The sequence below is a fragment of the Myotis myotis genome, unplaced genomic scaffold, assembly GCF_014108235.1.
Source record: "Myotis myotis isolate mMyoMyo1 unplaced genomic scaffold, mMyoMyo1.p scaffold_m19_p_2, whole genome shotgun sequence".
NCBI lineage: Eukaryota > Metazoa > Chordata > Mammalia > Chiroptera > Vespertilionidae > Myotis > Myotis myotis.
The window spans coordinates 26,958,527-26,979,259 of NW_023416324.1; the positions used below are offsets into that span (position 1 = coordinate 26,958,527).

At 48.8% G+C, this 20,733-nt stretch overlaps 2 protein-coding genes and 4 non-coding genes across 18 annotated transcripts in view; all 6 read right to left on the reverse strand.

The window, feature by feature from the left end:
- Positions 1 to 1,990: 1,990 nt before the first annotated feature.
- RPS8 (ribosomal protein S8) lies at positions 1,991 to 4,646 on the reverse strand. The gene is made up of 6 exons (XM_036350870.1): positions 4,497 to 4,646; positions 3,989 to 4,095; positions 3,467 to 3,566; positions 2,943 to 3,118; positions 2,577 to 2,706; positions 1,991 to 2,149 (listed from the first exon to the last, which is right to left on the reverse strand). Exons 1-6 carry the CDS (start codon positions 4,498 to 4,500, stop codon positions 2,040 to 2,042), a joined length of 627 nt encoding a protein of 208 aa, XP_036206763.1. The 5' UTR covers positions 4,501 to 4,646; the 3' UTR covers positions 1,991 to 2,039.
- Positions 2,262 to 2,330, reverse strand: LOC118677947. The gene has a single exon (XR_004974650.1). It is a non-coding gene; the product is annotated as a small nucleolar RNA SNORD38 (small nucleolar RNA).
- On the reverse strand, positions 2,810 to 2,878 carry LOC118677948. Its single transcript, XR_004974651.1, has one exon. It is a non-coding gene; the product is annotated as a small nucleolar RNA SNORD38 (small nucleolar RNA).
- Positions 3,646 to 3,748, reverse strand: LOC118677949. The gene has a single exon (XR_004974652.1). It is a non-coding gene; the product is annotated as a small nucleolar RNA SNORD46 (small nucleolar RNA).
- On the reverse strand, positions 4,180 to 4,257 carry LOC118677938. Its single transcript, XR_004974643.1, has one exon. It is a non-coding gene; the product is annotated as a small nucleolar RNA SNORD55/SNORD39 (small nucleolar RNA).
- Positions 4,647 to 6,973: 2,327 nt separating the features above from the next.
- KIF2C (kinesin family member 2C) overlaps positions 6,974 to 20,733 on the reverse strand; it is a 29,477-nt gene continuing 15,717 nt past the window's right edge. For 7 of the 13 annotated variants that reach the window (XM_036351178.1, XM_036351172.1, XM_036351174.1 and 4 more), the window contains 11 exons: positions 19,053 to 19,143; positions 18,725 to 18,788; positions 18,556 to 18,647; positions 16,735 to 16,877; positions 15,838 to 16,042; positions 15,631 to 15,741; positions 13,763 to 13,830; positions 13,073 to 13,178; positions 12,771 to 12,986; positions 10,617 to 10,740; positions 9,940 to 10,490 (listed from right to left, as the gene is read on the reverse strand). In XM_036351178.1, coding sequence (XP_036207071.1) covers positions 10,408 to 10,490; positions 10,617 to 10,740; positions 12,771 to 12,986; positions 13,073 to 13,178; positions 13,763 to 13,830; positions 15,631 to 15,741; positions 15,838 to 16,042; positions 16,735 to 16,877; positions 18,556 to 18,647; positions 18,725 to 18,788; positions 19,053 to 19,143 — 1,303 coding nt within the window. In that variant the 3' untranslated portion in view covers positions 9,940 to 10,407. Of the gene's footprint in view, positions 6,985 to 9,939; positions 10,491 to 10,616; positions 10,741 to 11,090; positions 11,094 to 12,770; positions 12,987 to 13,072; positions 13,179 to 13,599; positions 13,639 to 13,762; positions 13,831 to 15,630; positions 15,742 to 15,837; positions 16,043 to 16,734; positions 16,878 to 18,555; positions 18,648 to 18,724; positions 18,789 to 19,052; positions 19,144 to 20,733 lie in introns of those variants that run through there. The other 6 variants (XM_036351179.1, XM_036351173.1, XM_036351182.1 and 3 more) reach the window with 5 other exon arrangements.

A 20,733-nucleotide genomic window follows, 5' to 3' on the forward strand; every position in this document is an offset into this window, starting at 1 on the left:
TTGATTTTTTTACAGAGGATTGGAGAGAGATAGAGTTAGAAACATCGATGAGAGAGAAACATTCATCAGCTGCCCCCTGCACATCCTCCACTGGGGATGTACCTGCAACCCAGGCACACGCCCTTGGCCGCAATCGAACCCGGGACCTCTTAGTCTGCAGGACTGACCCAATTTAAAGTTGACGGAAACTGGCTAGAGCTTGATGTTTCTTTTTAATCCTCACCAGAGGATATTTTCCATTGATTTTTACAGAGTAGAAAAAAGAGGGAAACACAACTATCGATGTGAGAGATTGGCTGCTTCCCGCACATGCCCTGACAATGGTCTGGGGGCCAAGAAGGTGCCTGAAACCAAGGTTTGTGCCCTTGACCTGAATAGAATCCAGAACCCTTCGGTCTGCAGGGCTGACCAATGCTCTATCCACTGAGTCAAACTAGCTAGGGCTCTCATCGATGGTTGTCTCTATCCCTCTCTCCCTAAAAATCAATAAAAACATATTTTTAAAAATTGTGATCAGGGAACTCAGTAGACCAGCCGTGGGCAAATCCGGCCCATTTGAAATGAATAAAACTAAAAAAAAAAAAACTAAAAAAAAAAAAAAAAAAAAAACACACAAAAAAAAGACCATACCCTTTTATGTAATGATGTTTACTTTGAATTTATATTAGTTCACACAAACACTCCATCCATGCTTTTGTTCCGGCCCTCCGGTCCAGTTTAAGAACCCATTGTGGCCCTCGAGTCAAAAAGTTTGCCCACTCCTGCACTAGACAGAGCAAAGACCTGGAGAAAGTCATGTGGGTATCTTAACTGTTCATAAATTAAAGCCAGATGGTAGGCACTATAGAGAAGGGACCAGTCACACTGAGTTCCACAGTAGTAAGGATTTTGAGATGGGAAGGGGTTTTGTTAAAAACCCAATGTTTTAAAATAACCTGACTGCTGGGGTTGCACTGGGGACAGCAGAAGCAGCATTGAGAACGAGTAAGATACAAAAAAGTGACCAGAATGGTCAAGGTGACATAACAGGTTGAAGAAGATTTGCTATTAGACGAACCTGCTCACATCAAAGTGCAGGTGTCAAGTAGGTCTGTGTTAGCTCAAGTCAGAAAGATAAACCCAAACTTCACTTAAATGCTGGTGGATAGCCCTACCTGGTTTGGCTCAATAGATACGAGCATCAGTTTGCAGACCGAAGGGTAACCAGTTTGATTCTGGTCAAGGGCACATGCCCAAGTTGCGGGCTCAATCCCCAGTAGGGGGCATGCAGGAGGCAGCTGATCGATGATTCTCATAGTTTCTCTGAACTAAAACATCACTGGCAACCTAACGTACTTTTTAGGGGGAGGGGTTAGGGCTTAAGAGAAAAATAGAACCTGCTCTCAACAATGCAGAAATCTTTTTAGACCATTAAGACGTTAAGGGCCCAGTCAGTCACCAGTGACTGACACTATACTTTCCATCTGGAAGACAAAATAGGCTGGGCGCGTAACATGTTAAACTCAAGGTTCAAGGGGTACAGGATCTCTAAAGGAGCCAACTTTAGAAGCAATATTGCTTCACGTTACTATCACGGTCAAAGCATCAATACCGTGGGGCCTTAGTGCTGTAATACCTCCCTTATATGGTCTTTGCTTGCCCAGCAAGCCATATGTCACTTTCCCCCTGCTATACATATTTTTTAAATCCTCGCCTAAGAACATTTTTCCCATTGATTTTTAGAACGAAAGGGAGGGAGGACAGAGGGGAACATCAGTGTGAGACACACATTTTTAATTGGCTGCCTTCTGCATGTTCCCTGACCTAGGGGATTGAACCTGCAACCCAGGTAAGTGCCCTTGACACGTAATCAGTGTGCAGGTTGAGGCTCTAACCACTGATCCATGTTGCCCAGGGCCCCACTACTGTATTGAAGTACAGCCCTCCAGGGAGAGGGATTCAGAGTTCTCTAATGGCGTGCTGATCAAATATTCAGATGTGGACACAGGACCTAGGATAGACACCTTTATTCCACGGGCTAGGATAGAAGGGAAGAGGACTCATTTGCCTTTCCGGGCCTTGATTTTCCTCAGATAGAACTCCAGCTCCTTGCCCTCGAGCACATAGCCATCTGCTCGGCCGCACTGGCCTGGTCTTGAAGCGATGCATGCTGCCGAGAGAGTATGTAGTCCTTAGCAAGAGAGCAATACGGTCTACCCGTAACTACGTGCCCTTAAAAGCACACTGGTTCAGGCATGGGGGGGCAGGCAGGAAACCTGTTGTCTCCTCAGATATACTTTATCATCGCTTAAAGTCAGTAGCAGAACTGGACAAAGTTTTCATCACTGAGACAGTCCCCTTAGCCTGAACACTCACTTCTCAGAACACTGCTCACTCAGGCCTATGGACCCCTGCCCACCATTTCCGATTTTAGCTTCCCACTGATGGGTTGACCAAATGGTGATCTGTATGCTGCTGTTATTAAACTATCCTGGTGAAGACTATATAGCTGGCAGTCAAAAGGACCGAGGCAAGGGTAAAACGCAGAGGGCACACCATCGCTCGTGACCCACCACCCCAACCAACAGCCATCTCACCAAGCAGCTTGCCCTGCTGGAACTGCTCCTCGAGAAGACTGCTGATTTTGGCATTCTTTTTCCTCTCATCGTATTTCTTCTGAATTTTCTTTGATCGTTTTTTGTTCAAAATCTCTTCCTCTTCAGGAGTCTGAGTAAAGGAGACAAAGATGGGTTAGCTGGGGGTCCCCAAATTCCAACATGAGGAAGGACTGTCACGGTACCCTTGAACCCCGCGCATCCCAACTTCTGCCTTCCTCAGCACTAAAGGCTTTCTTCTCTTTCCATTCAGTAGCAGAACTGGACGGAATTTCATCACAAGAAGGCTGGAATCAATCAGGCGGGCCCCCCCCCACCCTACAGGGGGTTGGCTCCCCAAACACGCACCAGCTTGGCCCCCTTCTTGCGGCCCAGGGGCAGTGCGTAGTGGGACTCGTACCACTGTCGGTACGGTGTGCTGTCAACCAGCACGATGCAGTTCTTCACTAGGGTCTTGGTGCGGACCAGCTCGTTGTTGGATGCGTTGTAGACAACATCAATAATCCTCGTTTTGCGCGTACAACCTGCTCGCAGGAGAAATTCAGAATCAAGCAGAGCCAACCAAAGGCCAACTGGCCTGGCCCCCCCCCATCCCAGCCTTAACGCGGCCCGAGGAGAAGCAAGGGAACTCAGCCTTTACCCAGCCACAGGGCACCAGCTCCCCTTCCACAGCCCCTCCGAGCCCACAGGACTGAGCACAGGCTGGAGAAAGCGCTCGTTACCACCGCCTTAGGGTCTTTGCAGGAGAAACTTCAGTCCCTGGGTGGCGGCCCTGGACCTGCTGCTAACGGCACTTGGGGGAGCTCCTAGAACCACGTCTCAGAAGGAAGGCAGGCGCGAGTCCCCACCCACGCCCGCCGGGCCTCACTCACACTCGGAGCCCCAGGAGAAGTTGCCCACGTCCAGCCTCAGGGCCCGGTACTTCTTGTTGCCGCCGCGCACGCGGACGGTGTGTATGCGGCGGGGTCCAATCTGGGAAACACGGGAGAGACGGGCACTGGGTCAGGAAGGACGGCAGGACGGAGGGGAAGGCGGGCCCGGCCGCGCGGAGGAACAGTCAGTGTAACTATGACGAGTCCCAGCATCGGCCAGGGGCACACAGTGGCCAAGACGGCCACGCCAGGCCTGAGGATCCTGCTTTCATCACTCGGTCACCTCCAAGAAAAAACCAATCTAGTGTCCACGCGACAAACACCGGGTTTCTAACCAGCATGCGCGGAGCCCTTTACTCCGCACACACAGCCCGTCTCCGTGCAACCTCTTTAGCGTTTACCCAACAGGGAGCATGACGGGGCCGCTCAGCCCAAACGTCACGAGCCCACCCCGCGATGCAACAGCCACGTGCAGGCCCGACCGCGGAGACGACCGCCCGGGCGGCGAGGCCCCGCACAAACCTTAGTGTTGGCGGCAGGGCGTCCCAGCTCATATTTCCGCTTCTTGTGGTAGGGCTTCCTCTTGCCCCCGGTCTTGCGGCGCTTGTGCCAGTTGTCCCGAGAGATACCTGTTTGGGGGTGCGGGGTGCGGAAACTTGAACCACTGGCTCGCGGGGAGCCCTAGCCAGCTCCAGACCCCGTGCAGGGCGGGCGGCACGCTCAGCTCTCCAAGGTTGGCTTCCCCACCGAGATCGGCGTTTCACAGCAGTCCTAGGCTGTCATCATGCGCGCGCCGCCCAGCCTGCACCCTCTCCCGCGGCAGCCATGTTGGTGCCGCTGGCAGCCCCGGCTCGGGCTCGGGCACGGACCCCAGCGCTGGCCGCGGCAGCACAGACCTGAGCACAAACTTCCTCATGGCTGTTCGTTGCCGAGGGTCAGCGCGCCCACCCTCCTAGCTTGGCTGCGAGGCAGGATGGCGCCGGATTGAACGCGCTCCTCTACCGCAGCCCTTAACACAAGCAACACTCACCCATGGCTCGGCGCCGGTACGAAAGAGAAAACGCAAAGAATCACGGTCCGGTTTGTAAAACGTAGTCCCGCCCTCAAACGTAGAAAGTAACCGGCAGTTACGACGGTTTTGCGACCGCGTCCTACGTGCCCCGCAGTTACCACGTGTCTGCGACCGCAGGAGACCTTCCTCCTAAAAGGGGAATCTGGGCTCTGAAGCCCTGGGGAGGGGATTATGGAGGGGCTGGGGCTACGTTTTACAAACCGGACCGTGATTCTTTGCGTTTTTAGGGAGGAGGCTGGGGAGGGGATTGGGCAGGGGCCGCTGGGGAGGGGGTTGGGGAGGGACCCTGGGCGGGGGCGCTGGGGACCGCCTGAGGCTGGGAGTCTCGCGGCTCGGCGAGCTGTGAGCTGAGGTGGAGGGTGAGGCTGTACCCAGCCTCGGGCACGGCCGAGGGGGCGTGGGGAGTAGCCTGGCCGTTTGCCCTTTGAGACGATGCATTTTGGAAGCTTTTGCAGTGGCCAGGATGAGATGTGGGGCGTTGGGAAAGGGTGAAAGGCAGTAGAGATGGAAAGGAGGGATGAGCTTGGGTTTTGTTTTGAAGGGTTTGGGGAGAAATTGGATGTTGGGGTTTAGGGAGAGGGAGGTGTGTCAAGGATTTTCAGTAATTCACTTGACCAACTGGATGAGTATTGGTACTATTTTTGTTGAAGTGGAGTAGGCTTAGGTAGGAGCTTGGTGACTCATGTAAGTGAGAATGGCAGTGTTGAGGCCTGAGACAGGCCACCCCAAAATATCACATAATGGCATATCGGTTAATTAGATACTTGAGAAACAGAAGGGCACCTGACTTTCCATTGTCTCCTTACATGCAGAAAATAAATCTCCCATGTGAAAGTGTCCTCCCTGCACATGGAAGACACACCTTATTTAGTTTTTAATATGTTTTATTGATTTCAGAGAGAGAGAGAAACATCAATGATAGAGAATCATTGATCGGCTGCCTCCTGCTGGCCCCCACTGGGGATCGAACCCATAACCCAGGCACCTGCCGTGACTGGGAATCAACCGTGACCTCCTGGTTCATGGGCGGACACTGAGCCACACCAGCTGGGAGAGAAACCCCTTACTGATAAGAGTTAAGTAGCTCAGAACTGACCAGTCTGTAGAAACAAGCATTAGCCTTTACTGATTTACTACTCAAGCCCAAACCTTGCTTAGATTTCTTATGAGCACTGACTTTCTTTGTCCTGTTAGTTTCTCACAAATTTATTGTCTAAAAAATATTAAAAGATGCCTTGTTTGATAATTTATTGAAGCCTCATTTTATTATCTGACCATCATATTGTGATTCTCCATGTACACATGTAAATAGATTTTTTCTGTTAATCCAGTGTTATGTCAATTTTACTCTTGTTACTAGTCCAGCCGTAAGAACTAAAAGTAAAAGGGAATTCTCCCTCTCCCTGACACAGGCAGCTGAATGTTCATGTCTGGTCATCCTTATGGAAGAGATCTGGACAGAGGATCTTTTGGGAATCATTGGTTTATAAATGGTAATTAATGCTGCCAGAATGAATATAGTAATCTAGGGAGACAGCATAAGGCAAACTTTTCTTGTAAAAGGTAAGTAAATACTTTAGGCTTTGTGGGCTATAGTTTCTGTGTCAGCTTTGCTATTGTAGTGTGAAGGCAGCCATAGACAAAGGTAGACAAATGGATATGGCTGTGTGCCAATAAAACTTTATGGATACTGGGATTCATTTGTTAGAAATACTATGCTTTTGAATTTTTTTTCAAACAAACAAAAACCAGTAAGCTCTTGGGTTCCATCAGTACACAGTAGTATGCCAACCTCTGGTATAAAGAAATAGAAGAAGAGGGCCTAGGGCCAAGGCTTGAGGAATGGCAACATTTAAGGCCAGGTAGAGAAGAGAGGCTTGCAAGGGAGCCAGAAGGAGCAATTAGGGTGACAGCACTGGGTGAGGGTCATGTCATGGTCTCATGCTACTATGATGTCTAGTTAAAAGGAAGACTAAAGAGTGATTATTGGATTGTTGAGTGGCATTGGCAAGAGCAATTTCTGTGCAGTGAAGTGGACAAAACTTGATTAGTTTTTCCAAAAACTTGAAACAAGGGGAAATTTAAAAAATACAATATGTGTAGATAATTGTTTTGAAAGTTTGAAGGGGTGTGACTGAAGAGGACACAGAGCAGAGGGCAGTTTTGTTTTTTTAAGGAATAAACTGCTTTATTTATAGGCCCTTTTATAGTTGGCTCCATACTATCTCATTCATTGGAAGGGATTCTCTCAACATCATCCCTTTCTTCTGTATCTTCAATCTCATACTGGCTTCCAGCACATTCAGAATAAAATCTAAATTTATTTTCCCCCCTTTGGTGTATGTGGGGTGTGTATGTGTCACCATGAAATGAGTTTGACCCTGCATGGTCAGTGGAGAGGTGTCTTAGACAAACTGTGGGCCCTGGGGTGAAAGGATATCATGGCCTGAAGCCTGGTTTTGAGGATCTAACAGCTTCAATGCAGTGCTCCCATGTTGTGGATTTTCCTGTTCTGAGTCCCTTTGTGGGGACTACAGCACCCCTAAACTGGCCTTGAGGGTAGGCTTCCAGAAATGTCCCAGGCTAGATAAATGTTTTGGGTGTGGGCTGTGGCCATGGTGGGTGTGACTGTCAAGGGCCCTGGGATTGGAGAGTTGGTGACATTCCTTGCCCATGACCCTGTAGAATAAAATCTAAATTTCTTACCAGGAACTGGAAGACCCAGGAATAGGGGCTGTGTAATTTCATGTCATCCTGGAGAGAGCCTCTCTTCTGCTTCCCTCAATATCCTCTCCTGGACACTACTCCATTTGCTTTGAGACCATGAGTGATCATATTATGGCTTTGGCCCTTTTTTTCATTAGTTACCTTGAAAAATTATCTCTTGCCTGACTGGTGTGGTTCAGTGGTTGAGCACTGACCTATGAACCAAGAGGCCATGGTTCCATTCCAGGTCAGGGCACATGCCCAGGTAGCAGGTTTGGTCCCCAGTGTGAGGCGTGCAGGTGGCAGCTGATCAATGATTCTTTCTCATCATTGATGTTTCTCTTTCTCCCTCTCCCTTCCTCTCTGAAATCAATAAAAATATATTTTAAAAAGTTATCTCCCCAAATAATAACTATCACCCACCTTCTTTTTTAAAATATATTTTCTGCCGAAACCTGTTTGGCTCAGTGGATAGAGCGTAGGCCTGCGGACTGAAGGGTCCCAGGTTCGATTCCAGTCAAGGGTATGTATCTGGGTTGCGGGCACATCTCCAGTGGGAGATGTGCGGGAGGCGGCTGATCGATGTTTCTCTCTCATCTCTATCTCTTTCCCTTCCTCTCTGTAGAAAATCAATAAAATATATTTTAAAAAATAATAAATATATTTTCTATTTCATATTAAATTTGTAATGAATGTAAATCTTGGGATTAGGAAGCTAATGGCATTTAAGTTGCCAAAGAGGTGGTTTTCTTATTTCACTCTATTATTTTTTAGAAATATATTTTTATTGATTTCAGAGAGAAAGGGAGAGGGAGAGAGAGAAAGATCAACGATGAGAGAAAAAATCATTGACTGGTTGCCTCCTGCATGCCCCCTTCTGGGGGTTGAGCCTGCAACGTGGGCATGTGCCCTTGACCAGAATCAAACCCGGGACCCTTCAGTCCACAGGCCTGTGCTCTATCCAGTGAGCCAAAGTGGCTAGGGCGCTACTACCCACATTCAAATCCTGAGGCAGGTAAATATATATTTATACAGATTTCTCAGCATCCAGTTCCTACAATCTTACCAGTATGTCGTGTGTCATTCACCAGGAAAAAATCCTCTTTGTCTTCAACCTCTTCTCTAAATTTTGCCTTCTGAATGTTTCCTCTGCTTTCTAACAGAAACCCGATTATCTCAGAAGACTTTTTCTGGTCAACCTTTCTCAAGTGGAAGATGACTACACTCTGGTTCTCTAGATGGGAGAGAGGTATGCTCCATGGTCTTTGCCAATTTTAGGCCATCCTTACTCTATCTTCTCTAAAAACCACAAACTTTGAATTTTATGCTATAAGACTTTAACATTCACAACCCCTCTTTACTGCAGTTATCCATAAATGCTGGTTCTTACCAACTTATGCCTGGAAGATTTTAAATCCTGACTCACTGATACTTTTTCTAGTACTACTCCTATCATTTTGTGGGTGCCTACACATGAGCAACACAGATGCCTGAGGCAGCACTACTAGTTGGGGCTAATAAGAGGCTGACCAAAAACCCCATAAACCCCAAAACCCACTTACAAGGAAAAACAGTGCAATGAAGGGATTTGAAAAACTTACATATTCCTGGGAAGTTAGAAGGCCATGCACATATGCAGGGCTGAGTGTATGCCAAGCCAGATAAGACCTGAAAAGACCCTACTATCAGTGAGATATGGCTGACCTTGAAGCTCTGCACAAACAGGAATTAAAAGCTATGTACCATTGTGGCCCATGTATCTAAATGGTAAGAGCATTGGCCCAGGCACCTAAGGGTCATGAGTTCAATTCCTGGTCAAGGGCATGTACCTGGGTTGCAGAATCAACCCCTGCCCCTACTCAAGACTGATGCAGGAGGCAACCAATCTGTGTCTCTCTTACACTGATGTTTCTCTCTCTCTTCCTCCCTCCCTCCCTTTCACGTTCTAAAAATCAATGGAAAAAAATATCCTTGGGTGAGGATTAACAACAAAAAAAGCTATACATCATGCCTTGGCCTGTGTGGCTCAGTTGGTTGAGCATCATCCATCCCATGCACTGAAAGGTTGCTGGTTTGATTACTGTTCAGGGCACATGCCCAGGTGTAGATTCAGTTCCCAGTCGGGTGTGTACAGGAGGCAACTGATCAATGTTTCTTTTTCCTCTCCCTTCCTCCCTCTCTCTCCTTCTCTAAAACTCAATAAAAAACATTTTTAAAAAAGGAAAAAACACTATATACCATAAGCAAGTGGGATTTATCCCAGATTTGCAAGGTTGGTTTCACATTTGAAAATAAATTAATATACTATATTGATGGAATAAAGGGGAAAACACAGAAAAAAATCTATAAAACTTAATACACTTTCATGATAAAAATACTCTACAAACTAGAAACAGAAGTGACTTCCTCCACCTGATAAAGGCCATCTACAAAACTCCACAGCTTATATTATCCTTAATGATCAGAAATAAAACAAGGATGTCCACCCTGGCCACTTCTATTCAAAAATGTATTGGGCCCAACCAGTGTGGCTCAGTGGTTGAGTATCAACATATGAACCAGGCCATCTGCAGGTGTGGATTTGGTCTCCCAGAATCAGCACTGCCCAGAGTTGCAGTAGTGTCCTTAGTCCCAGAAGGTTCAGACACACTCCAGGCCCTTCACACATACCACACAACAGGCTGATTTTTTCCTCTTTCTTTATTGTTAGACACAATGTATAACCACAAAACAAAAAACAACAGGGATCCTCTTAGACCTTAAAACAGCAAAGCAAGGAACGAAGAGGTTTAAAAGTATGAGACACTTTAGTGCCCAGACCAAGGATGGCAGGTCACAGCCGCCGGCAGCCAGTCCACGCAGGCAGAATGCTGACCAAGAGAAAGCTCTATGCCAACGAGCCTTCCCCACTTGGAAAGAAGGGCCACACAGGGTAGTTAAAAGTTCCCTCTTCTCATCCTTGCTCCCTTCAGGACTACAATGGAGGAAGGAAAGTAGCGTCCCATGTCACTCTGATCTCCCCAGCTGCCCTGGCTCTGATGCCCCAATACTTGGCATTTACCAAAGCCTGTCTGAGCTCAGAACCAGGTGCCCACAGTTCACTGGGGAGAAGTGGGGTGGTGAAAAGGCTGGGTGTGACACCAAATATCTTTATTTGCAGTCGTCACTGGGGCCGTTTCTTGCTGCTTATTTGTTTGCTGGCCTGTTCTTCCATCTGCATGGCCAAGCGTAAGGCCTTGATGTCATCTGGAAGGAAGGAGAGAGGTGGTACACTAAGGGTTAGAGGGTGTCTCAGAGCCCCACTCCCTCAGGGCAGAGCTGCCATCACCTGCAAAGACCCCACCCTGCAGCTCCCCATCCAGCTGCACCCACCTTGCAGGGCTGAGAAGTGCTTGGCTTGCTGGGCCAGGGCAGACTCTGTCTTGTTCACAAAAGTCTCCAGATCGTAGTCGGGCTGCTCGGTCATCTCGGAGAGCTCAAGCCAGCTTGGCACTTGCTGCAATGACACAGGGAGCACCTTGCCGGTTCAAACAATGACCAAACCAATTTAGCAAATCATTCCTAACTGCAGTGCAGATGGCCATTCCTCCAGATGGCCCACACCCTGCCTCCTGACCCTCCTGCAGAAGTCCCCAGACTCAATTCTTCCTCTTCCATGTCCCAAACTTGTCCCTGTCCCTTATACCAAATGAATGTTATCATTTGTCTTGATGCTCAAGCCAGAAATCTGAACAACTTTACTTTCACCCTGCTTGTCCCCAAATCCTACCAAGTCCACCCTTTAATAGTTCTTGAATCTCATGGCCATTGCCACACTCAGTCTAGGCACCAACATCTTTTTCCAACAATCTCCTAATGGCTCTCAACTCCTAAGTGCCTCTACTTACTCCCCCCGTTCGCAAACCAGGCTTCACACGGTGGGTACAGTGATGTACCCAAAGCTCTGATATGACCTTGGCACCACTCTGTGAAACTCCCTTCAGAGGCATACACTGCCCTCCTAACAAAATCTAGGCCTCTGGTCTGAACCATAAGGCCCTTTAGCATCAAGCCCCTGCTGACCTATCCACAGCTTAATTTCCCTTCATCATCAGCTCACACCTTTTGCTGACCAGAGCAAACTTCTCATTCTTCATGAAAGTACCATGTCCTTTTATTTATTTATTTTTAAAATATATTTTATTGATTTTTTTACAGAGAGGAAGGGAGAGGGATAGAGAGTTAGAAACATCGATCAGCTGCCTCCTGCACACTCCCCACTGGGGCCGTGCCCGCAACCAAGGTACACGCCCTTGACCGGAATTGAACCTGGGACCCTTGAGTCCACAGGCTGATGCTCTATCCACTGAGCCAAACCGGTTAGGGCCCATGTCCTTTTAAACATTTGTACCCCTGAGTACTCGAGGGAGGGAGGCCATGCCTAAGCAATGATCTTTCACGTTCCCTCTTCCCTTCCAAGGGCCTCAAGCTCTTCCTTCCTGCTCTGCACCAAGGGCCCCGTTACGGTGCACTTTCGGGCCTCTCCCCTCCACCCGCTCTTCCTCAGTGGGCGTCATGGCAGTGCTAGTACCTGTCACTCACTAAACACTGACCACATGCTGGGCACTGCTGAGTGCTTCCTTTTTTTAAAATATATTTTTGATTTCAGAGAGGAAGAGAGAGAGAGAGAGATAGAAACATCAGTGATGAGAATCATTGATTGGCTGTCTCCTGCACGCCCCCTATTGGAGATCAAGGCTACAACCCAGCATGTGCCCTGACCAGGAATTGAACTGTGACTTCCTGGTTCATAGGTCGACACTCAACCACTGAGCCATGCCAGCCAGGCTGCTGAGCACTTTAAAAGCACATTAGCAAATTTGGCTCAGTGAATACAGCGCCGACCCGCAGACTAAAGGGTCCCTGGTTCGATTCCAGTCAAGAGCAGGTACCTCTGTTGCAGGCTCAATCCCCAGATCCCCAACCCTGGTTTGGGGCACAGGTGGGAGGAACCAATGGATATCTCTCTCTCACATCGATGTTTCTTTCTCTCTGTCTCTCCCCCGCTCTCTAAAAGTCAATGAAAAATATCCTTGGGTGAGGATTAAAAATAAATAAATGCACATCATTTAACCCTCAGACAAAACCATCCTGTCTTAGCCATCTTAAGGATGAAGAAACTGAGGCTAAATGACTTTCACAAGGAAATCACTTATAAATAAAATAATCAGGGCTGAACAAGTCTTGCTTCAGGGCCTACTATCCATACTTTATGTTTTTGATCCTTGGTCGCAGTACAGGAGCTGGCATACAGAAAGTACTCACCGAACATTCACTGAATAACAAGGTCCCTGCATATTAATTTCCCTCCAAAACCCCCAATTAGGAGCATGGTGGAGAGAGACTAGCTCCGGCTAGGATGGAGGAAAGCTTGTGTGCCAGGCTAAGGAAGAGGGTGTGGTATTAGCTGACCTAGAAGAATGGATGAGTGAATAGGTAAAGAATTAAGGAATGCTAGGGTGGAGGGCTGCCTCTTGCCATGCCAACCTGAAGACCTGTGGAAGCAAAGCCCAGGTCACACTCAGGCAATGGTGCTGAGCACAGCGGCGGGCCTGTGCTGGGGTTGATATGCCAGCGCCAGCTGCCCACCTGGACGATCTCCTTGAGCTCTTCAATGGCCCTCTCCTCCAGCTCCCTGATCTGAGTCATGGCTTCATTAAAGCTGGACATCTGGGAAGACAGTTCCTCTTCTTCCTTGGAAAGCTAAAAGGAGACACGCAAGAGTATGGCCCAGTTCCCATCTCAGCAGGCCATGTTTCTGTCTTGCTAGGCCCCACCCTGCCCCTTACGTTGCTTGTGATCAGAGACTCCTGAGAGCTGGCTTCTGTCTCTTCTGTTTCCATTTGAATTGGCTGCTCCCCACTGGGCCCGCTGTGGGGGCTCAGCTCCTTGACCCTGAGGAAACAAGAAGGTTTCTGATCCCATAGCAACCTTGTTGGCACTCACAAGAGTGCTGTACCACTTAAGACCACCAGCCTTGAGGCTTTTTTTTTTTAAAGTATATTTTATTCATTTTTTACAGAGAGGAAGGGAGAGGGATAGAGAGTTAAGAAACATCAATGAGAGAGAAACACTGATCAGCTGCCTCCTGCATACTCCCCACAGGGGATGTGCCCGCAACCAAGGTACATGCCCTTGACTGGAATCGAACCTGGGACCCTTCAGTCCACAGGCCGACGCTCTATCCACTGAGCCAAACTGGTCAGAGCCAGCCTTGAGGCTTTAAGGGGATGGAGCAGCAGCTTTGCCTCTGGCCTAGGAAAAGACCCTCATGCATGCTGACTCCCTACAAGGCCTGGAGGGGATTGGGACAGACCTTCTAGCATCCTGTCAGAATTCCCGAACCTCAGGTTCTCTGAATCATGGAAGAGTAAACAGTAAGCACTGAGTCCCAGAGCCTCCTCCCTCTTCCATCACTGCCATTCCCTTCTCCTCTCCCACATCCTGCTCCCATCCCACAGGGCCATAGGTACTGGTACCTGTCTGCGTATCTTAGTGTATTTAAAGTATATTCACAGGAGCTTATGCCTGGTGAGATCATGGCAATCTGCAAAAGAAGGAATGGATGGTTAAAGGTTGAGGATCATCGGGTATGGGAGAGAGGTCGAGGATCATGGGGAGAGGCTGCCAGGAGGAGTTTCTCCAAACTACTGGACCCTCATGGTACTGGGGGAGAGCTCATTAAGCACCTATTCACCAGGCAACTGGCTCCACTGCAAATTAAAGCTCCTTAAAAAGTTGGTTCCGTGCCGAAACCGGTTTGGCTCAGTGGATAGAGCGTCGGCCTGCGGACTAAAAGGTCCCAGGTTCGATTCCAGTCAAGGGCATGTACCTGGGTTGTGGGCATATCCCCAGTAGGAGATGTGCAGGAGGCAGCTGATCGATGTTTCTCTCTCATCGATGTTTCTAACTCTCTATCTCTCTCCCTTCCTCTCTGTAAAAAATCAATAAAATATATTAAAAAAAAAAAAGTTGGTTGCCGGGAGCCGGTCCATGCTTGCTGTTTCAAGGGACCTGGCATATATGGCATACTGTTCTTAATATGTTTGCTCACCTTCTTGGCACTATGTGTTTTAACCAAGGTCTCTGAGAAAGGTTGTTTCCCCAGGTAGGGATTTTCCCCTGAAGTTAGGGAGGGAATAAAACCCCTCAACTAAGTGCCAGGCGGGTAATTAATCACTTTAACTACGAACAATCATGCTTAAGCTACATAATCTTTACTCCCTGGAATGGAGATAAGAAACGCCCTAACCTTTGTAATAGAGATTGATAGGATTGAATCAACTGGTATAAATACAGATATAACAAGACAGTGAGAGACAGAACTTAGAAGACAGAACCAAGAGACACAGAACCTAGGCACAGAACCTACACAGAACGTTCCCTAGAGACAGAAGAACTTCGCTGGAGAGAACATGGCAAAAGATCCTGGACTGAACCTGACTACAGAAATTGGCAAGAGAACCTGACTAGAACCTGGTGACTGAACCTGGCTGGAGAACCTAGCGAGGGAACATGGCTACAGAACCTGACTGGAGAACCTGGAGAACCTAGCAAGAGAACATGGACACAGAACCTGGCTGGAGATCCTAACCAGAACTTGGCTGGAGATCCTGGCTAGGCTGCTGATCAACTGAACACTGTCTCCGTGTCCTTCCTTTTTCGCCGACTCCGTCTACGCCTTTGGGAACCCCTGGACCTGCTGGGGTTGGACCCCGGCAGTTGGTTCCGTGCCTTTAAAGGCACATCTTGTGACCCCCTCCTTCTTTATCTCTTCACTGACCCATTCCTCACACTGAGGTCACACCTGAAGGCTCTGTGGCTCCTACCGGAGCCCTCACTTCATCCAGGCTCAGGAGTGCCTCAGGGAGAAGGCGTTAGAGCTTAATCTGAAATCCCCATCTTCCCTGCAGACATGGGAGAGGATGTTCATGGAGGGGAGCAGACCCTAGCTAGAAGGGCTTGTGGGTAAAATAAGGAAGGGATGAAAAGCCATTCAAGGCCATAGCCCTTCCCATATTCGAGGCTGGAAGCCAAGGAATACGAGGGAGGTCACAGAAGCCAGGATGCCTCGCTCCTGCTTCCCCAAAGGTCCTCCTTCTGGATTCTAGAGCCTCCTTTCCACCGGGTAAGGGAGGAATGACCTCCCCCAAACCCAGAGCTGCGGGGATATACGGAGTGCCTCCTTTCCTCCCCTGGGTAGGCACAGAGGAGTCTAGAACGAAAAGGCAGGGATGAAGCTCAGTTAAGTTAGAGTCTGGAAACCCAGACAGCCCAGGGCACGGGCCTCCTGCCCAGGATAGGCCTAGATGATGTCCTGCACCACCTCCACAGCGCCCCTACTCACCATACAGGTCCTTGAGTTCTCCCCGATGAAGGAGTCCCGTAGCACCTGTGTCAGCTTGCTCTCGCGGAAAGGGGTGTGAGCCTTGTTCTGTCCCAGGGCCCTGATGCACTCCTGTGGGGCACCAAGTGCAACTGAGGCCCTTTCCTTAATCTCCGCTGCCCACTTCCTGCCCCACCAGCAGTCCCACCTCTACCTAGCCCCTATTACCTTCAGAGCCAGAAGGCTTTTGTTGATTTCTGCGCCTTCCATGCGGGTCTGACGGTCAGCACTGGAAGTGTCTGCACCTCGTTCGTTCCCTGCCAGATCCACCAAAGAGAACTTGCCATGCACTCTCCCTTTGGCTTTAAGGAGAATCTGGAAGCAGGCATGAGAGCGGGAAGAGTTGGAGTTGGCAAATGTCTGCCCAGAGGTCCTATGGTAAAGGAGGCAAAGAAAGGCTATGAGCTTCTGAAGTCACCAGCCACCCCCTTCCACAGCAGTGAATTCTCTGGTAAGAGAGGGACACAGGTCAGGACTGTAAGAAGTCCTATGTCTTCATCCCAGATTTCTGTTCTGCCTTCCCTGGGCAGAAGCTCTCCCTCCAGCAGAGGAGCTGGTAAGTTTTCCTGGCAGCCACAGTATTGGATTCTATGCTAGGCGCATGGCCAGACCGGGGGGCCCATAAGGACACAGAGAAAGATAAGCTATCTCTGTTGCAGGGCACACAGGGAAGGAGGGTTGTCATGAACCACTTGCCAAAACGTGAGGGCCCTGCAGCTAGAGGGCAGCTCATTCCCTGAGTCTCCAATATACCAGCCTAGGGCCTGGAAGAGCACTTCCCCACAGGAGCGATGGCTCCAGCACTTTCAGCCTAGGACAGGCCCAGAGCTCCTGTCTCCCATCACAGAGGGAGGGATCAGTGAAGAGAAACCCAGACAAGAAAGGAAGCCTGCCCTGGTTAGGTTTAAGACACTTTGAGTTGCTCCTGATGAGCCTGTTAGAGACCTCTTACCGCAGGGGCCTTCAGGGAGAGCGGGACGCTGTGGAACCAGATGGGATCAGAGCTAGTCTGTCACCTGAACTGGGCATTAGAAAGTAGCCCCTTCCCCTCACTAGAATTCTGACCTGCAGGCACTGCCTATGTCGATCATCTTGATGACATCGTCAGCACAGTTAACCAGGTGCTCCTGCAGCCCCACCACCTGCACCTGCTGCTTTCCATCCTCCAGCACGCGCAGCTTGGCCTTCTTGTTCAGCAAATCGAACAGCTGTGTCGGGCAGGGGAACAAGGCTAAGGCCATTAGGCACGAGGCACCCCACCTGACGCCTCCCTCCTTCAGGGCCTATCCCAGCTTAGACAAGGGCAGGCAGCAGGAAGGGAAGACAGAACTTGAGCTGGGCAGACTAGCAGAGGGTGTGGGTTCTGAACTGGGCTGCCTCAGCTTGATGTGATTCTAATACTTCACTAGCTGTGTGAACTGGGTCAGTACTTAGCCACCTACACAACAGTGATGGTAACACGTCCTTGTAGGGTTTTTGTGATTAATAAGTGAATTAAAACAAAGTGCTTAGAACATAATGTCATATTAATAATCAACATTAGCAGCCCTGCCTGGCCAGTAACTCAGTTGGTTAGTCTCGTCTCTACACGGCAAGGTTGCAGGCTCAATCCCTGCCAGATCTACCAAAGAGAGACATACAAGAATCCCCCTGCCCTGGCTGGTGTGGCTCAGTTGGTGGGAGTGTTGTCCCATGCACCGCAGGGTTTCAGGTTCGATCCCTGGTTGGGAACATACCCAGGTTGCAGGTTCGCTCTCTAGTAGGGATGTGTGCGGGAGGCAACTGATCGATGTTTCTCACATCGATATTTCTCTCTCTCTCTCTCTCCCGCCTTCCTCTTTCTCTAAAATCATTGGGGACATATCCTTGGGTGGGAGGATTATAAAAAAAAAGAAAGAATTGCCCAGCCGGTGTGGCTTAGTATTTAAGCATTGACCCGGGAACCAGGAGGTAACAGTTCCGATTCCAGGTCAGGGCACATGCCTGGGTTGCAGATCGATCCCCAGTAGGGGGCGTGCAGGAGGCAGCCAATCAATGATTCTCTCTCATCACTGATATCTCTATGTCTCTCTCCCTTTCCCTTCCTCTATCTGAAATAAAAACATATTTTAAAAAAAGAATCAACCAAATGAATGCATAAATAAGTGGAACAACAAACTGATGTTTCTCTCTCTCCCTCTAAAATCAACGAATAATTTTTAATTATTAAAAAAATCAACATAGCCATTATCATCTAGATCCTGCTCTAAGGAAAGCAACTCTGCAAAAATGAAGAGAGTTGTATGTGTGAGTGTTTATTCATGTATACACAGAGAGATGGGGGTTGGGAGGAAGAGAGGATGAATATGAGAACAAATATGGGTGATCAAAGGAAAAAGAGTTATGAAGGAGGTGGATCGAGGGTGCACAGGGCACACTCAAGGCAGACCTCCCATCTGAGAGGAACCCTGCGGAGTATTCCTGCCATACTTGTTGACTCTTTTTTTTTTTAAAGCCCGATTACAGCTTTTTTTTTTTTTAATATTTCAGAGAGGAAGGGAGGAGATAGAAGCATCAATGATGAAATGATGAGAGAGAATCATTGATCAGCTGCCTCCTGTACGCCCCACACTGGGGATCGAGCCCGCAACCCAGCCATGTGCCCTTGACCAGAATCGAACCCAGGACCCCTCAGTCCGCAGGCCAACACTCTGACCCATTGAGCCAAACCAGCTAGGGCACTTGTTGATTCTTGAGAACCATCCCATCATCAGAAGAAACCCCCCATATGTCAGGGCAGAGCTTCACAGTCCATAGATTGTTTGGCTTCTACCATTTCTAGCCAACCACAGGTTTTTGAGAGTTCAGGGCCCCCAACAGTATAAACAGGGTCTCCTTGTCAGCTACCTTCCCATTATAGATCTCAAAGAACGTCACATAGACTTCCAGGCCCAGGTTCCGGTAGCGGGGCTGATTCTTCATGAGGAAGACATCCTGGGCTATGGGAAAGAGCATGGATTAAGTAAGCAACCTGCTTTCTGTGCCCAGCCCCACGGCGGCAGAAGACACTACTCACAGGCCATCGCATAGATTCCTTTGGATGCATTCTGGGCTTTCCCAGAGAGGCCTCCGCCCATAGTCTGCAAAAGGAAGGGACAGAAGACTTGGTAAAGGGCCCCTGGCCGAGTATAGAGCACTACCGGCTCCATCACCCCAGTGGGCCACACCAAAGTTGGGAGGCTGGACCTGTTAAGGCACCTCTCTGCACCTGACACAACAAGCGTTATCTGATGATGGAGCACCTACACTGAGTGGATTTTCTACACGAAACTCACTGTCTTCCTTATTAGGGAACCAGTGCAGCTCATGGGCACACTCATACCCTGCCATGCTTGAATACTCACATGTGTCTTGCCACTTCCCGTCTGGCCATATGCAAAACAGGTCGCTTTTCCGCCTTGGAAAATTGTGTGTACCAGTGGCCTTGCTGTGAACCTAGGAGAAAGGATAGGGAAGAGTGTATTATCTCTGACCAAAGTGTGTACCCTGGAACATGGTCCTGCTGCCCTTCCACTGCAGAACCTCTGGGCCCTCCATTCCTCCTTCCAAGCACTAGTACTCCTCTCCTGCAATGGGGTCCCACCTGACTCAGCCCACTCACAAATCTGAAATTCTCCTAGCCGGCTGGAGGGAGGTGGGGGCTGGACTGACTTGCTACGAGCAAGTGGATGGCCCATCCTCTAACTGAGCCACCAGCCGCTCCTGACTCTGAAGACATAGACAAAAGCCTGAACTCAGCAGCTGACATCCAGCATAAGATACACTACAAAGATCAAAGGAAACCCTCTAAAGTAGGAGCCCAAAATGTTGTAGTCTTTGTGGGCCATGTAGATATGTCACATTAAAAAACAACAATCTTTAAAAACATAAAAAACATTCTTGGTTTTAGAGCCATATAAAAAGGGACTGTGAACCCAATTTGGCCCAAGTTTGTCAACTTCTAGTTTGGAGCAGTGTTGTCCAATAGAACTTCTGTGCTGATGGAAATGTTCTGTATCTGTGCTGTCCAGTAGTAGCCACTTCCACATGGGACTGGTGAGGCACCTGAAATGTGGCTTATGTGACTGAATAACTTAATTTTTAATTTCATTTAACTTTTAATGAACAGCTATATGAGGCTGTGGGTGCTTTATTAGACAGAGCAGTCCTAGAGTTTGCTGAGTCTGCAAAGCCCAGTCGGTAACAGGGTGGCTGCATAAGATACTGGAAGAATCCCTGAAGCCAGCCCAGCCTCAGAGAATGCAATGGGTAACACCTCACTTCTGATCCACTGCTAATGCTGCAAAATGGCATATGGCAGCCCAGGAACCAGAACCAGAATTAGAACCAGAGCCAGAGCCAGAGCCAGAGCCAGCTCTATGTGAGCTGATCCAAAGAAAACATGGCCTCACCTCTTTTTGTTGAAAACCCCACCTTCCCACCTCCAAATCTGCCAACCTGCCTGACCCACATCCTCTGCTCTTTCCCATTACAATGGAGTGTCCCTGTTCCATCACAGGCCACCCATTCGCCTTCTGCTTGTTCTCTGAGGCACCTTCCCTCAGACTTCTCTCCCGCAGTCCCCACTCCCTTTTCTTCTGGTGCATCATCTCCATTAACATGCAAATGTGCTCTGTGTCTCCCATCTTTTTTTTTTCTTTTTCAGATTCTATGAATATTATTTTTTCCCTTTATTAAGATATTACAAATGTGTCCTTATCCCCCCAATGTCCTCTCATCCCCCCAATTCTGCCCTCATAAAAATATCCTTGGTGCCCAGCAGGCGAGGCTCAGTGGTTGAGCACTGACCTATAAACCAGGAGGTCACAGTTCAATTCCCGGTCAGGGCACATGCCTGGGTTGCGGGCTCGCTCGATCCCAGTGTGGGGAGTACAGGAGGCAGCCGACCAATGATTCTCTCATCATTGATGTTTCTATCTCTCTCTCCCTCTCCCTTCCTTTCTGAAATCAATAAAAGTACATTAAAAATAAAGTAAAAAAGAAACACGAGAGGAGGCCAGGAAGGGCTTCAGAGTCCAGCATGTC

Coding starts and splice junctions, on each gene's coding strand:
- RPS8 (XM_036350870.1), bottom strand. Junction 3,119..3,466: donor CTTCTCCTGGGGCTCCGAGT/GTGAGTGAGGCC, acceptor TCCTGCGAGCAG/GTTGTACGCGCAAAACGAGG. Junction 2,707..2,942: donor GCAAGAAGGGGGCCAAGCTG/GTGCGTGTTTGG, acceptor TCCTTTACTCAG/ACTCCTGAAGAGGAAGAGAT.